The sequence below is a fragment of the Pogoniulus pusillus genome, chromosome 39, assembly GCF_015220805.1.
Source record: "Pogoniulus pusillus isolate bPogPus1 chromosome 39, bPogPus1.pri, whole genome shotgun sequence".
Classification (NCBI taxonomy): domain Eukaryota; kingdom Metazoa; phylum Chordata; class Aves; order Piciformes; family Lybiidae; genus Pogoniulus; species Pogoniulus pusillus.
In genome coordinates this window covers 1,824,267-1,841,147 of record NC_087302.1, presented here as the reverse complement: position 1 = coordinate 1,841,147, position 16,881 = coordinate 1,824,267, and the positions used below count along the sequence as shown (strand labels likewise).

General features: G+C 60.4%; 1 protein-coding gene across 1 annotated transcript in view; it reads right to left on the bottom strand.

The window, feature by feature from the left end:
• Positions 1-16,674, bottom strand: part of ADORA1 (adenosine A1 receptor) — a 50,958-nt gene extending 34,284 nt beyond the window's left edge. Inside the window, exons 1-2 of the mRNA XM_064173572.1 lie at positions 16,654-16,674; positions 15,855-16,240 (exon numbers count right to left, since the gene is read on the bottom strand). Coding sequence (XP_064029642.1) covers positions 15,855-16,195 — 341 coding nt within the window. The 5' untranslated portion in view covers positions 16,196-16,240; positions 16,654-16,674. The remainder of the gene's footprint in view (positions 1-15,854; positions 16,241-16,653) is intronic.
• Positions 16,675-16,881: the final 207 nt, after the last annotated feature.

Sequence of the window (16,881 nt, the reverse complement as noted above, 5' to 3'; positions counted from 1 at the left end):
TTTTCCTCGTCTCCAACCTGAACCTCCCTTGGTGCAACCTGAGGCCATTTCCTCTTGCCCTGTCACTTGTCACAAGGTTGAACAGATTGACTTAAACCTGGCTGCAGCCTCCTCTCAGGGAGCTGCAGAGAGCAATGAGGTCTCCTCTCAGCCTCCTCTTCCCCACACTGCACTCCCCCAGCTCCCTCAGCTGCTCCTCCCCAGCCCTGTTCTCCAGAGCCTTCACCTTCCTGCTCAGCCACCTGCCAGTCAACACCTCCAGGTCCCTTTTCCAGCCACAGGACTATCAGGGCTGGAAGGGACCACAGGGAGCAGCCAGTCCCAACCCCCTGCCATGGGCAGGGACAGCTCACACCAGAGCAGGCTGCTCACAGCCTCATCCAGCCTGGCCTTAAACACCTCCAGGGATGAAGCTTCCACCACCTCCCTGGGCAACCTGTGCCAGGCTCTCAGCACCCTCATGCTGAACAACTTCCTCCTCACATCCAGGCTGACTCTCCCCATCTCCAGTTTTGTTCCATCCCCCCCAGTCCTGGCACTCCCTGACAGCCTAAAAAGTCCCTCCCCAGCTTTTCTGTAGCCTCCTTCACAGAATCACAGAATGAAGCAGGTTGGAAACCACCTCTGAGCTCATCCAGCCCAACCTATCCCCTAACAGCTTCTAATCGACTAATCCCTGGCACTGAGTGCCTCAGGCAGCCTCCTCTTCAGCACCTCCAGGGATGGGCACTGCACCACCTCCCTGGGCAGCCCATTCCAGTGCCAATCTCTCTCTCTGCCACTTCCTCCTAACATCCAGCCTCAACCTGCCCTGGCACAGCTTGGGGCTGTGTCCTCCACCTCTCTCATCAACCTAGGATGGATCCCATCTGGTCCCACAGACTTGTGAGGATCCAAGAGGCTCAACAAGTCCCTAACTCTCAGCTCTGGAGCCCCTGGGCCAAGAGGGCTGTGGAGATGCTGGAGAGTGTCCAGAGCAGGGCCAGGAGGATGCTCAGAGGCTGCAGCAGCTCTGCTGTGAGCACAGCCTGAAAGAGTTGGGGCTGTGCAGGCTGGAGCAGAGGAGGCTCCCAGGGGACCTTCTTGTGGCCTGCCAGGATCTGAAGGGGGCTCCAAGAAAGCTGGGGAGGGACTTTTGAGGCTGTGAGGGAGTGGCAGGAGTGGGGGGAATGGAGCAAAGGTGGAGGTGGGGAGAGTGAGGCTGGAGGTGAGGAGGAAGTTGCTGAGCAGGAGAGTGGTGAGAGGCTGGAATGGGTTGCCCAGGGAGGGGGTTGAGGCCCCATGGCTGGAGGTGTTTGAGGCCAGGCTGGCTGAGGCTGTGTGCAGCCTGCTCTAGGGTAGGGTGTCCCTGGGCATGGCAGGGGTTGGCACTGGCTGCTCCATGTGGCCCCTTCCAGCCCTGCCTGATTCCAGGATTCTACTCTATGACTCTAACTGCTTCCTCCTGGCTTGCAGGGAGCTGCTCTGCTGCCTGACCCCACCAAGCAGCCCAGGATGCAGCTGGGCCTGAGGACAACCTGCCTGGGTGTTGATAACTGGGGTAGAGAAGGTGTCAAGCAGCTCTGCCTTTTTTCCTCTCTGGGCACTGCACTGCCCAAGGGAGCTTTTCTTTGCCCCTCTTTCTGTTCACTGATGTATTTATAGCAACACTTCTCATTCCCACTCCCAGCAGTGGCCAAGCCAAGTTCTAGCTGGGCTTTGGCCTCTCTCATTTCCTTCCTACATGACCTAGCAACATCCTCAGTGGCTCCCTGGGTTACCTCTCCCTCTTTCCACAGGTGCTCTGCCTCCTTTTATCTCCCCTCAATCCCTTCACAGGTCCCTCACCCACCCAGGCAGGTTGCCTGCCCCAGCAGCTCTGCTTCCAGCAGCCTCTTCCTGTGCCTCCAAGATCTCTCTCCTGCAGCAGCTCCAACCTGCCTGCATCCTCCCATCCTGAAGGGCTTTTCCCCCAAGGTACCCTTTGAGTTAGTCCTTTGACTAAGCCAAACTCGGGCAGTGCAGTGGGGATGTTGTGTTGATGTCCCTCCCAGCTTCACTGCATGTTGAGCACTTCATTATTTGGTGGTCACTGCACCCCAGGCAGCCTCTGACCCCCCCACAGCTCCCACCAGCCCTTCTCTGTTTGCACACAGCAAAGCAAGCAGAACCTCACCCCTCAGAGGATCAGAGAATCACAGGATCAGGCAGGTTGGCAGAGAGCTCCAAGCTCAAACAGCCCAACCCAGCACCCAGCCCTGCCCAACCAACCACACCATGGCACTAAGTGCCCCAGCCAGGCTTGGCTGCAACACCTCCAGCCACAGCCACTCCACCACCTCCCTGGGCAGCCCATTCCAGTGCCAATCACTCTCTCTGACAACAACTTCCTAACAACATCCAGCCTAGACCTGCCCTGGCACAGCTTCAGCCTCTGTCCCCTTCTTCTGGCCCTGGCTGCCTGGCAGCAGAGCCCAACCCCACCTGGCTACAGCCTCCCTGCAGGCAGCTGCAGGCAGCAATGAGCTCTGCCCTGAGCCTCCTCTGCTGCAGGCTGCACCTCCCCAGCTCCCTCAGCCTCTCCTCACAGGGCTGTGCTCCAGGCCCCTCCCCAGCCTTGCTGCCCTTCTCCAAACACCTTCCAGCACCTCAGCAGCTCTCTGCAATGGAGGAGCCCAGAACTGGACACAGCACTCAGGTGCTCAGATACTGCAAGGCCACAATGAAGTCTCCTCAGAGCCTTCTCTTCTCCAGCCTGACCAGTCCCAGCTCCCTCACTCTGCCTCCAAAGATGCCAAAGAGCAGCAGCACTGAGCCCTGGGCAGCACTGCTGGGCCCTGGCCACCAGCTGCACTTAACTCCATTCCCCACCTCTCTCTGGGCCCCAGGGCACTGCCACAGCTCAGTGTTTTCCCCAAGAGCCCAGGAGCTGTGGGGAGGTTGTCTTAAGCCCAGGGACTTCCCTCTGGGCAGCAGGGCAGTGTCTGCAGCCTTTTCCAGTGACCTGATTCCTGTGTCTGCCAGGAAGCATCTCCTGGAGCTGCTGCAGCTGCTGCCTGCCCCTGCTGATCCTGCTCCAGGCATCCCCTCAGCGAGGGGAGAGCCTCCTGGATGTGGTAGGGGTCAGGAGGGACCTCCAGGGATCAGCCAGCCCAAACCCCCTGCCAGAGCAGGGGCAGCCAGGGCAGGGCACACAGGGATGGAGCTTGAAAGCCTCCAGAGCAGGAGACTCCACAACCTCCCTGGGCAGCCTGCTCCAGGGCTCTGCACCCCCACACCAGCCAAGATTCTCCTTATGTTGAGCTGCAACTTCTGGGTCCATTGCTCCTTGCCCTGGCACAGGGCACCACTGAGCAGAGCCTGGCACCTTCTTGCCCCCCACCCCTAGGATGTTTGTGACCACCAAAAGATCTCCTCTCAGCCTTCTCTTCTCCAAGCTGAACAGCCCCAGGGCTCTCAGCCCTTTGTCCTCAGACCTGTTCCTGTCCCCTCAGCATCCTCTCAGGCCCCAGACAGCCCTGGGGACTTTGCCCAGCCAGTGCCAGGCACCTAAGGAGCAGGTCCTGGGCAGTGCTGGGCTCCCTTGGCTGAAGTGCAGAGGGATGCAGAGGCCTGAGCACAGCAGGATGTGGCAGAAGAAGTTGGATCTAGTCTGGGAAGGAGAAGCAAGGGCTGAGGGCAGGAGAGTGTCCTTAGGGAGAGGGTCCAGGGAGCAGAGCCTGGCCCCTTCTTCTTGCCCCCCACCCATCAGATATTTGTGACCACCAATAAGAGCTCCTCTCAGCCCCCTCCTCTCCAGGCTAACCAGCCCCAGGCCTCTCAGCCTTGGCTCCTCAGACAGAAGATCTCTGCCTCAGGATGCTCTTGGCTGAGAAATCCTCTGAGGATCCCAGAGCCCTGCTGAAGGCTGAAGGCAACTCACCACCATCTCAAGACCAACACAACCTGCTGGCAAGCTCCTTCCTTGGGCAGGGGCTGTTTGCAAGGGCAGGCAGCGCTGGGATGAGGAGCAGTGGTTGTATTGGTGCTTGCTGGAGCACAGTGCCTGGGCCAGGGATGCTGCAGGGGCAGGTGCAGCTTGGCCCTGCCTTGGCATCTCCTCAGGGCTCCTCACTTTCTCTGCTTGGCTTTAGCCACCAGCTCTGGCCTCAAACACTTGGAAACAAGTGCCAGGGAGACAAACCCCAGCAGCCTGCTGCTAGCCAGAGCTCCTGTGTGGGAGCTGCCCAGGCTGGACTGATGGGCACAGGACAACTGCATCAGGCTCAACAGGGCCAAGTGCTGGCTCACAACAAGCCCATGAAGGCTCCAGGCTTGGGGCAGGGGGGCTGGGAAGTTGCCTGCCAGAGAAGGATCAGGGGGGTGCTGGTTGATGGCAGCTGAAGATGAGCCAGGGGTGCCCAGGTGGGCAAGGAGGGGCACCAGCAGCCTGGCCTGGATCAGCAGTGGTGTGGGCAGCAGGAGCAGGGCAGGGATTGTGCCCCTGGGCTGAGCTCCTTCAGTCCTGGCTTCAGCTTTGGGCCTCATCCCTGCAGACATTCAAGGTCAGGCCCTGAGCAGCCTGCTCTAGCTGGAGGGGTCCCTGCTGCCTGCAGGGGAGTTGGACAAGGTGACCTTGGAGGGTCCCTTTCCAAACCCATACATTCTGTGCTCTGTCATTCCTGTTCCCAAGGCTCTGAGTGTTTTGGTGATGCCAGCTCCTGATCTTGGATGGGCACAGCTCATCCATGCAGCCTGGATCTGCTTCCAGCAGAGCTTGGGTGTGAAATCCTTGCTCTGCTTTTAGCACCCACACGCCGAGCTGCTGCAGGGTGCTGGGAGCTGAAGCATGGAAACAGCCCAAAGGCTCCAGCAAAGCTCTCAGGACTGTGGGTTCTGCCTTTTATTCTCCATCCTTGCCTCAGATCTGCCTGTTCCTGCAGGATGAAGGTCTCCACAGATCACCTTGTTTGGCTGAAAATATACCTAGAGGAGGGCAGCAAGGCAGGAAACAAAAGAGGCAGCTGCAAGGACCTGCCTAGGACCTGCCAATCCCCAAAGTGTCTCAAATCTGGGGAGAATTAGGAGCAAGATCCTTGGAAATGTGTTTGATTTAACAGGGAGAGGGAGGATGGAGGATGGAGACATCTCCTCATTGCCTAATGAAGGTTGAAAGGAACCTGAGATAAGCTCTGGGGCATGAGAGCTTCTGAAGCTCTCCAAGCTCAGGCTTGGAGCTTGGAGCAGAGCAAAGATTTCACACCCAAGCTGTGCTGGAACCAGATCCAGGCTGCATGGATGAGCTGTGCCCATCCAGGGACAAGAGGGGATGGAGGATGGAGACATCTCCTCATTGCCTAATGAAGGTTGAAAGGAACCTGAGATAAGCTCTGGGGCATGAGAGCCTCTGGAGCTCTCCAACCTCAGCCTTTGAGCTCTGAGCCACCTGGATGCTATGGAAATGGTTTCCCTCTGGATGTAGTCAGCTCTGGGAGAGCCAAAGTTTGCTTCAGTTCCTTGCCTGGCTGGACAGGCTGCTCCTCAGTTCATTGTCTGCTGCTTTGGCCATGGTTCTTCACAGTGAGGGTGGTGGGAGACTGGCACAGGTTGGGGGTGGTGAGAGACTGGCACAGGTTGGGGGTGGTGAGACACTGGCACAGGTTTGCCCAGGGAGGTTGTGGAGCACAGAAGCACCCAATGTGATCAAAGATCACATTGGGTGCTTCTGTGCTCCACAACCTCCCTGGAGGTGTTCAGGACCAGGCTGGATGCTTGAGCAACCTGTTCCAGTGGGAGGTGTCCCTGTCCATGGCAGGGATGCTTGGAACTGGCTGAGCTCTGAGGTCCCTTCCAACCTAACCCATTCTAGGACAGCCTCCTCTGAGCTGGAGAGGTGTGGATTTGGGGGGGGGGTTGGGGCTGCTCAGTGGATAAGGATGGGGCTGGATGGGCACATCCAAAGGGCAGTGGTCAATGGGTCAATGCCCAGGTGGAGCTGAGCAACAAATGGTGTCCCTCAGGGGTCCACACTGCTGTTTGCCTTCATCAGTGAGACAGAGAGAGACTGAGGCACCCTCAGCAGGTCTGCAGTTGACATCAAACTGAGTGGTGTGGGTGACAAGACAGAGGACAGGATGCATGCTGGACCACCCCACTTCAATTCTATTCTTACCCTGAAAGGTTGGATGGATCATGGAATCAAGGAGTCAGGCAGGCTGGCAGAGAGCTCTAAGCTCCTCCAGCCCAACCTAGCACCCAGCCCTGCCCAACCAACCAGACCATGGCACTAAGTGCCCCAGCCAGGCTTGGCTGCAACACCTCCAGCCACAGCCACTCCACCACCTCCCTGGGCAGCCCATTCCAGTGCCAATCACTCTCTGACAACAACTTCCTCCTAACATCCAGCCTAGACCTGCCCTGGCACAGCTTGAGCCTCTGTCCCCTTCTTCTGTTCTGCTTGCCTGGCAGCAGAGCCCAACCCCACCTGGCCACAGCCTCTCTTCAGGTAGCTGCAGACAGCAATGAGCTCTGCCCTGAGCCTCCTCTTCTCCAGGTTAAACAACCCTGTTTAGCCTCCCCTCTTGGAGAAGCCCATTCCAGTGCCAATCACTCTCTCTGACAACAACTTCCTAACAACATCCAGCCTCAACCTGCCCTGGCACAGCTTCAGCCTCTGTCCCCTTCTTCTGGCCCTGGCTGCCTGGCAGCAGAGCCCAACCCCACCTGGCTACAGCCTCCCTGCAGGCAGCTGCAGGCAGCAATGAGCTCTGCCCTGAGCCTCCTCTGCTGCAGGCTGCACCCCCCCAGCTCCCTCAGCCTCTCCTCACAGGGCTGTGCTCCAGGCCCCTCCCCAGAGATGATCCTCAAGGCCCCTTCCAATCTGGCATTCTGTGAAGCTATGAATTTATGCAGCCAGGAATCAATCATCCACCCAGAAGGGCAGGCTGGAGAAGTGGGCTCAGGAGAACCTGATGAGGCTCAGGAAGGCCAAGTGCAAGGTCCTGCAGCTGAGCTGGGCCAATCCTAGGTACCAGTCCAGGCTGGGGATGATGAGGTCCTGAGCAGCCCTGCAGAGAAGGATTTGGGGTGCTGGTGGGGAGAAGCTGGGCAGGAGCCAGCAGTGGGCACTGGCAGCACAGAAGGCCAAGGGCAGCCTGGGCTGCATCCACAGCAGCCTGAGCAGAGCTGGAGAGAGGAGATCCTGCCCCTTTGCTCTGCTCTGCTCTGCTCTGCTCAGAGCTCAGCTGCAGGGCTGGGGCCAGCTCTGGGACCCTCAACACAGGAAGGACCTGGAGCTGCTGGAGAGGGTCCAGAGGAGGCCACCAAGGTGCTCAGAGGCTGCAGAAGCTCTGCTGTGGGGCTGCTGAGCCTGGAGAAGAGAAGGTTCCAGGCAGACCTCAGAGCTGCATTTCAGTCTCTGAAGAGCATCTCCAGGCAGGCTGGGCAGGGGCTGCTGCCAGGGGCTCCTGGTGGCAGGACAAGGGGCAATGGTTTGGAGCTGGAGCAGGGGAGATTAAGGTTGGACATCAGGAGGGAGCTCTGCACAGTGAGGGTGAGGAGACACTGGCACAGGCTGCCCAGAGAGGTGGTTCAGGCTCCAGCCCTGGAGACATTCAAGGTCAGACTGGATGTGGTCTTGGGCAGCCTGCTCCAGCTGGAGGTGTCCCTGCTGCCTGCAGGGGGCTTGGACAGGATGACCTTTCCCATTTCAGTGGGAACCGTCCCCAGGGGATGGCACTGGGACCAGTAAGCAGCTCAGCCTGAGCTGAAACCTTCCCTTCTCCACCCTGGGCACACCTGCTGGGGCTCAGAGCCACAGGGGCTGGGGTGGTTCCCTGGCACTCAGTGTTGGCAGTGCTGGGAAGGTTTCCATGGGCCCTTAGGTGCTTTGGTGCTGGGAATCTGGGCCAGAGCAGGGTCTCATCAGAGCACTCTCCTCATCCAGTGCTCTCCTCATCCCAACGTCCTTCTCCCAACACCCTCCTCATCCAATGTCCTCCTCATCCCAATGTCCTCCTCATCCCAACACCCTCCTCATCCAATGTCCTCCTCATCCCAACACCTTCCTCATCCCAACGTCCTCCTCATCCCAACACTCTCCTCATCCCAACACCCTCCCCATCCCAATGTCCTCCCCATTCCAACATCCTCCTCATCCCAACACCCTCCTCATCCCAGCGTCCTCCCCATCCCAACACACTTCTCATCCAGTGCTCTCCTCATCCCAACACCCTCCTCATCCCAACACCCTCCTCATCCCAATGTTCTCCCCATTCCAACATCTTCCTCATCCCATCACCCTCCTCATCTCAACGTCCTCCTCATCACAACACTCTCCTCATCCCAATGTCCTCCTCATCCCAATGTTCTCCTCATCCCAGCACCCTCCTCATCCCAAAGCCCTCCTCATCCCCCCTCCCACAGCCCTGGGGTGCCCAGCACTCTCCTGCCCAGACCCTCCATGAACTCTTGGTGAAGGAAAGAGGAGGAAAGCATCTGAGACTCATGTCCTGCTCCACGACCCAGCTGGCTGAGGCAGAGGAGCCTTCCTGGGCTTCCCTGTGACCCAGCCCCAGCTGGCCCCATGCCTGTGGCTGCTGGCAGGCATGGAGAGAAGGGGAAAGAGCACAGCAGCCCCAGCAAGAGCCCAAGCTCAGGCAGGAGCCTGGAAAACAGCAGGAACAAGAGGGGAAAGCTTCTTCCTTCTACCACCAGGTCCATGCACAGGCTATTTGCAAGCCCTCCTCACCTCCTGGCTGAGGACCAAGGGATGCTGCTGCCCTCTCTAAGCTGCTTTCACAGAATCACAGAGTGCAGGGGGTTAGAAGAGATCCTCCAAGGTCACCTTGTCCAACTCCCCTGCAGGCAGCAGGGACCCCTCCAGCTGGAGCAGGCTGCTCAGGGCCTGACCTTGAATGTCTGCAGGGATGAGGCCCAAAGCTGAAGCCAGGACTGAAGGAGCCCAGCCCAGGGGCACAGTCCCTGCCCTGCTCCTGCTGCCCACACCACTGCTGATCCAGGCCAGGCTGCTGGTGCCCCTCCTTGCCCACCTGGGCAACCCCTGGCTCATCTTCAGCTGCCATCAACCAGCACCCCCTGATCCTTCTCTGGCAGGCAACTTCCCAGCCCCCCTGCCCCAAGCCTGGAGCCTTCATGGGCTTGTTGTGAGCCAGCACTTGGCCCTGTTGAGCCTGATGCAGTTGTCCTGTGCCCATCAGTCCAGCCTGGGCAGCTCCCACACAGGAGCTCTGGCTAGCAGCAGGCTGCTGGGGTTTGTCTCCCTGGCACTTGTTTCCAAGTGTTTGAGGCCAGAGCTGGTGGCTAAAGCCAAGCAGAGAAAGTGAGGAGCCCTGAGGAGATGCCAAGGCAGGGCCAAGCTGCACCTGCCCCTGCAGCATCCCTGGCCCAGGCACTGTGCTCCAGCAAGCACCAATCCAGGCTGGGCAGTGCCAGGCTGGAGAACAGCCCTGAGGAGAGGGACCTGGGGGTGCTGGTGGAGGAGAAGCTCAGCCTGAGCTCTCAGTGTGCTCTGGCAGCACAGAGAGCAAGCAGAGCCTGGGCTGCAGCCAGAGCAGGGTGGGCAGCAGGGAGGGAATGATCCTGCCCTGCTCTGCTCTGCTGAGACCCCACCTGGAGTGCTGCATCCAGTGCTGGAGCCCCTGGGACAGGAGGGCTGTGGAGGGGCTGGAAGGTGTCCAGAGCAGGGCCAGGAGGATGAGCAGAGGGCAGGAGCTGCTCTGCTGAGAGGAGAGGCTGAGGGAGTTGGGGCTGTGCAGGCTGGAGAGGAGAAGGCTCCCAGGGGACCTTCTTGTGGCCTTGCAGTGTCTGATGGAGGCTACAAGAGAGCTGGGGAGGGACTTTTGAGGCTGTGAGGGAGTGACAGGACTGGGGGGGGATGGAACAAAGCTGGAGGTGGGGAGAATGAGGCTGGAGGTGAGGAGGAAGTTGTTGAGCAGGAGAGTGGTGAGAGGCTGGAATGGGTTGCCCAGGGAGGGGGTGGAAGTCTCATCCCTGGAGGTGTTTCAGGCCAGGCTGGCTGAGGCTGTGTGCAGCCTGCTCTGGTGTGAGGTGTCCCTGCCCATGGCAGGGGGTTGGAGCTGGCTGCTCCTTGTGCTCCCTTCCAGCCCTGGCTGATGTTATGATTCTATGCCCAGAGGGCAGCAGCTCCTCCTGCCATGGCCCAACACAAACGGGGGACCCTGAGTCAGCAGAGCCAGTGCCAGAGGAGCCCCCACCTCCTAACATCCCTCCCCTTCCAAACATTCCCCCCCCAAACATCCCCTTCCTCCAAACAACTGCCCCCCAAACACCCCTTGCTCCAAACATCCCCCCCAAACATCCCCCCTCAAACATCCCCCCCTCAAACATCTCTCTCTCCAGACATCCTCCCCAAACATCCTCCCCAAACATCCCCTCAAACATCTCCCCTCCCTCCACACATCCCCCCCTCCTGCAAACATCCCCCCCAAAACGTCCCTTCTCTCCCCCCCAAAATCCTTCCCCCTCAAACATCCCCCCAAACATCACTCCCCCCCCAAACATCCCTCCAAGCATCCCTCCCCTTCCCAACATCCCCTCCCCCTCCACACATTCCTCCTCTTCCAAACATCCCCCCACAAACATCCCTCTCCCTCCAAACACCTCCCCACCCCCCAATCCCCCCAGCATCCTGCCACCGGGGGCCGCCAGGAGCCGGTTCCTGCCGCCCCCCCCCGCCTCGGCTGCTTCCCCTCCCTTTGAACTCTTTTCATCTTCCCAAGCAGGGCTGCAAGAGGGAAGTTTGGGCTGGGCTGGGGGTCCCTGCTGTGCCCGGCTGGAGGGGGACAGGAGCACAGGGTCCTGCTCTGCTGCCCTGCAGGGAGGAAGGATGCAGGAGGGAGATGTGAGAGCTTCAGGGCAGGAAGGCAGCAGAGCTATTTTAGGAGGTTTGCAGCTGCTTGGAGCGGTTGCTGGGGAGGTTGGGCAGTGTGGTACCCTCTGCTCCAGCCTGCTTCACCCCTCTGCATCCTCCACGAGAGGGAAGAAGCCCCTTAGAGAGGTAGGCAGCATCCTTCAGGGCCTGGCAGCCAGGGGAGTGCCAGCCAGGGGGATCAGTGGGATGTGGCAGTGCCCTGACCTTGCAGGGTGTCACTGGGTTCACTTCCAAGAGCAGGAGGAATCACAGAGTCAAGCAGGTTGGAAGAGACCTCCAAAATCATCCAGCCCAACCCAGCACCCAGCCCTGCCCAACCAACCACACCATGGCACTCAGTGCCCCAGCCAGGCTTGGCTGCAACACCTCCAGCCACAGCCACTCCACCACCTCCCTGGGCAGCCCATTCCAGTGCCAATCACTCTCTCTGACAACAACTTCCTAACAACATCCAGCCTAGACCTGCCCTGGCACAGCTTCAGCCTCTGTCCCCTTCTTCTGTTGCTGGCTGCCTGGCAGCAGAGCCCAACCCCACCTGGCTACAGCCTCCCTGCAGGCAGCTGCAGGCAGCAATGAGCTCTGCCCTGAGCCTCCTCTGCTGCAGGCTGCACCCCCCCAGCTCCCTCAGCCTCTCCTCACAGGGCTGTGCTCCAGGCCCCTCCCCAGCCTTGCTGCCCTTCTCCAAACACCTTCCAGCACCTCAGCAGCTCTCTGCAATGGAGGAGCCCAGAACTGGACACAGCACTGCAGGGGTGGCCTGAGCAGTGCTGAGCACAGGGGCACAAGAACCTCCCTTGTCCTGCTGCCCACACTGCTGCTGAGCCAGCCCAGGATGCCATTGGCTCTCTTGGCCACCTGGGCACACTGCTGCCTCCTCTGCAGCTACTATCTATCAGTACCCCCAGCTCCCTTTCCACCCAGCTGCTTTCCAGCCACTCAGTCCCCAGCCTGTAGTGCTGCTTGGAAGGAGATGCCAGCTCAAAGCCAAGCAAGGCTCCATCCTGCAGGACCTGCCCCTGCCCTCTGTGAGTGTCCCTCCCTCCTCTGTGTCCGTGGCACCAAGGAGCATGCCTGGGATGGAGCACCAGAGGCCACCTGGGCATCTCCACTGCCATCCTGGGACACATTTTGAGTCACAGAATGCATCAGCTTGGAAGGGACCCTCGAAGGTCATCTCATCCAATCCACCCCTGCAGTCAGCTGGAGCAGGCTGCTCAGGGCCCTGGGAGGTTTGCTCTTGAATGTCTCCAGGAGGGGACCTCCACCACCTCCCTGGGCAACTGTGTCAGTCCCTTCCCATCCTCACTCTCAACAATTTCTTCCTCCTCTCCACTCTCACTCTCCTCTCTCCCAGCTCAAAGCCATTGACCTTCATTCTGCCACTCCCAGCCCTTGTCCAAAGTCCCTCCCCAGCTATCCTGGAGCCCCTTCAGACACTGGAAGGTTGCTCTGAGATCTCCCTGGAGCCTTCTCTTCTCCAGGCTGCACAGCCTCAACTCTCCCAGCCTGTCCCCACAGGCTCCATTCATAGAATCACAGAATCAGGCAGGTTGGCAGAGAGCTCCAAGCTCAAACAGCCCAACGTAGCACCCAGCCCTGCCCAACCAACCAGACCATGGCACTAAGTGCCCCAGCCAGGCTTGGCTGCAACACCTCCAGCCACAGTCACTCCACCACCTCCCTGGGCAGCCCATTCCAGTGCCAATCACTCTCTCTGCCAGGAACTTCCTAACAACATCCAGCCTAGACCTGCCCTGGCACAGCTTCAGGCTGTGTCCCCTTCTGTCCCTGGCTGCCTGGCAGGAGAGCCCAACCCCACCTGGCTACAGCCTCCCTGCAGGCAGCTGCAGGCAGCAATCAGCTCTGCCCTGAGCCTCCTCTGCTGCAGGCTGCACCCCCCCAGCTCCCTCAGCCTCTCCTCACAGGGCTGTGCTCCAGGCCCCTCCCCAGCCTTGCTGCCCTTCTCCAAACACCTTCCAGCACCTCAGCAGCTCTCTGCAATGGAGGAGCCCAGAACTGGACACAGCACTGCAGGGGTGACCTGAGCAGTGCTGAGCACAGGAGCTGTACAGTGCTGAGTCCTTGGGCTAAAGGAGAGTCAGGCTGGAGAGAAATTCCTTATGCTGAGGGTGCTGAGAGCCAGGCCCAGGCTGCCCAGAGAGCTGGGAGATGCTCCCATGGGTGCCACCACTCCTGGTCTGGGGCTCTGAGCAGCCTGCTCCAGCTGCAGCCATCCCTGCTGGCTGCAGAGGGGTTGGATGCTGAGCTGTGGAGATCTCTTCCCACCCAAACCACTCTGTGCTTCTGTGAGCAGAGGCTGACAAAATCCAGGGTCGAGACTGCATGAAGCTCCTCTCCCCCCTGCCCCCATCCCCCCCTCTCACCCCAAGCCATTGCATGACTCCAGGAGCACCTCCAGTGCTGCTTTGCCGCTGCTGTGCTTAGGCTCCAAACCCACCCAGCCTGCGCCCACTGCCCTCAGCTCTGCATCTCCTCTGCCTCCCTCAGGCTTTTCCTTTCACTCTGCTCCACTTCGGGGCTGCTTTTCTTTTTGTTTGGCTGCAGAAGGACAAGAGGAAACCCAGGGTTGATGCTGCATGAAGCTCCTCTCTCCCCTGCCCCACCCCAGACTCCACACAGCACAGGGGGCTCTGATGCCATCTCTGCTCCTGGGCTCAGGGCAGAAACCTCCCCAAAAAAGAGCCCATTTGGTGCTCAGAGGCAGCAAGGGAGGAGGGGAGGGGGAGAAAAAAGGATGAGGTTGGTTAGGGAAATGAGTGAGGAGAGCTGAGCAGTGTTGCTATGAATAACCCAGCAGCACTCCCACACCTGAAGCCAGCCCCACACGCAGGGGATGCTGCAGGACCAGGAAAGCAGCAGCAGCAGTGACAGGGTGAGAACCACTCTGGCTGCACCACAGGCTGGAAGGGAAGAGGATTTTTTCAGGCTGGGAAGAAAAAAAAACCCTCACACTCGAGGATGGAAGTTGGGAACAGCTTGGGAGATGCTGGCTGCAGGGAGGGGGTGGCAGCAGCAGCGGTTTGGGGCTGTGCTCCCCCCTCTTTTCTCCTGCCTGGAGCAGCTTCTGCTGGCCATGGCTGCAGGAGGAGCCTCAAAGCAGCAGATCTCGGGCCTGATCCCACGGATCCAGGGGCAATGAGCACTCCAGAGTGGGCAGCTGATCCCCATTCAGGGCCCTTCTGTCCCTGTCTCCCTGTCTAGAGAGGTGATTCCTGCCCCGGGGAGGGTCCCGCACCCACTGCAGTCTGGGCAGCAGCCAGCACAAGAGGGCTGGGTCGTTTTTGGGGAGGGGTCTCTGAGCTGATGAAGGGTTCATAGAATCATAGACTGGCAGAGGCTGGGAGGGAACTCCAAAGCTCAGCCAGTCCAAGCCCTGCCAGAGCAGCAGCACTCAGAGCAGCTCACACAGAACACAGCCAGGAGGGGTGTGAGTATCTCCAGAGAGGGAGACTCCACAGCCCCCCCCTGGGCAACACCTGTCGAGCCTGAAAGGAACAGAAAGTGAGGATTTCTCACTGATGGAAACAGCTCCCAGCATCAAATCCCATCCCAGGAGAGCCAGAGAATGACAGAATATGAGTGGCTGGGAGGGAGCTCCACAGCTCAGCCAGCCCAAGCCCTGCCAGAGCAGCAGCACCCAGAGCAGCTCACACAGAACACAGCCAGGAGGGGGTTGGATATCTCCAGAGAGGAGACTCCACAGCCCCCCTGGGCAGCCTGTGCCAGGCTCTGCCACCCTCACAGGGCAAAATTCCTCCTCATGTTCCCATGGAACCTCCTCTGCCTCAGCTTCCACCACTGCCCCTTGCCCTGGCACTGGCATCCCCCAGCACAGCCTGGCCCCAGCCTCTGCCACTCACCTTTGCATCTTTACCAGCAGTGCTGAGGTCACCTCTCAGCTCCTCTTCAAGCCAGAAGAGGAGAAGAGCTGTGCACCTCTCCTGCAAACGGGCTGGAGCTGCTGTCTGAGCTGTGAGGGGGTCAGTGGGGTGACATGAGCTGGGTGTGTGCTCAGCTGTCCTGGCTGGGCTGAGCTTTCCAGCAGTGCTCTCAGCAGCAGAAGCCTCCCTGGAGCAGAAGAGCTCAGCAAAGGTGTCCCTGCAGCCTGGGCACGTCCTCAGCCAGAGCAAGGAGAGCCAGAGACAGCAATTGCAGAGCAAAGGGCTGAGCTGGGACATCCAAGCTGCACTGCCAGGGGCTGTCACATCCCCTTCCAGCCCCGCGGGTCCCACGGCAGCATTCCAACCCCGTGGCTATCTCTCACCCAGCTCCAGTGGCAGCAGCTGCACCCCAGTGGGGAGGAAGCTGGCCACGAAGCAGTTAAACGTCTCCTCGTGGAGCAGCAGAGTTCAAACGCGGTGTGTCCCTCCTTTGTGCCCCAACTTGCTCTGGGCTTGGCTTTGACAACAGATACAGGCGACGAGAAGGAGCAAAGCAGGGAGAGGAGGCGTTTGCGGGGCAGCCCCACAGCCAGAGATGTCTCCTGGGTGAGCCTGCCCCACGAGACGTGCCAGGCTGCCACCTCTGCTCCCTCAGAACCCCCAGGCTGTGTCCCACACGTCCAGGAGCGAGCAGGTTGTCAGCTCCGAGTTCCTGAGCTCCCCACGGCAAGGCAAAAGAGGGCTGAAGGAGGTGGCTCTGCCCTTTCCCTTCTGCTGCCTGAAGCACCTCCGCGGGTGCTGCGGGACACACTCCCAAGAGGAGCTGCCCTGCCCTGTCCACCACGATGCCATCCCTGCTGGCACCCCCAGCACCCCCTGAACACCCCACGAGAAGCTGCTGGAGGTTCTGGGACCCCTCCTCACCCCCTCAAGTGCATTCTGCCTGGGTTGCTGCCGCAGCCAGATGTTGCCTGCTCCTGCGAGAGCGGAGGAAAACCTTTCCCCCACTGCTTCTCGGGCACTTCGGAACATCCTCCCTCCTGGTTAACCCCCGCAGAGCCCAGCCCGACGCCTCCTCCTACCTGACTGGGATCTTCACCCGCAGGTACCGATCCACGGCGATGGCCAGGAGCGCCAGGATGGAGCTCTCGGTGAGGATGAGGACGGGACAGGCTACCATCAGGCAGCTGTAAAACTCGGTCTGGGGTCCGATGTCGATGATGATGGCCAGGGGGATGACCAGAGCCCCCACCGCCACGTCGGCCACCGCCAGCGAGACGATGAAGAAGAAGGTGGCATCCCGCAGCGCCTGGTTCATCTTCACGGCCCAAATCACCAGGATATTCCCGGGCACGGACACCAGGGCGATGAGGACCTCGATGGAGATGTAGGCAGCCTGGAAGGCTGAGATTGGGTGTGCCATGATGCTCCGCTCCCCCCCCAGCTCCCGCTGGGGTCCCTCGGTCACCTGCGAACGCAGAAGGAGATGATGAGCAACTGGCACCGGGACCTGCGCTGCCCGCCGGGATGGAGCCTGTGCGGGGGGAGGGTGGCAAAACCTCCCCTCCCCTCTCCCGTCTGTGCTGTCCCCCGGGACTCCGGACACCCTCCCCCTCCCCCGGGGCTCATCCTGCACCCACCTCCATCGCGCTCCCGGCGCTGCGGGGCCTGCGGGAGTCCCAGGGCAGCCCCGACAAGAGCCTGGCGGAGCCGGACCGGCCCTCGGGGCAGGCTCGGGACCGTCTGCCGAGCCCCTCGGGGCCGCTGCAGCCGGAGCGAAGCTGCCGTTCCTCTCTGTCCGTCCCCCCCCGACTCCCGGCCGCTTCCTCCCCGTGTCCCGGCAGCAGCCTCCCGGCCCCGCCCGGCCCCGACCCACCTCACCTTGTCCTGTCCTGCACAGCAAGGGCTTGTGCTCGGGGGACCCTCACCCCGAAGCAGCCAGAGCTCTTCCCCCGCAGGGTACCGCGGGGGGCATGGCCAGAGAGATGCTCGGGGAGGGGGTGGTGGGGACCGGGCTGGGGGCGACGAGCGGAGCTGCGCTCGGTCCTCGGTCCCCGGTCCCCGGCACCGCTGGGCTCCCGCAGGCTCTGCCAGCTCCCAGCCGGAGCT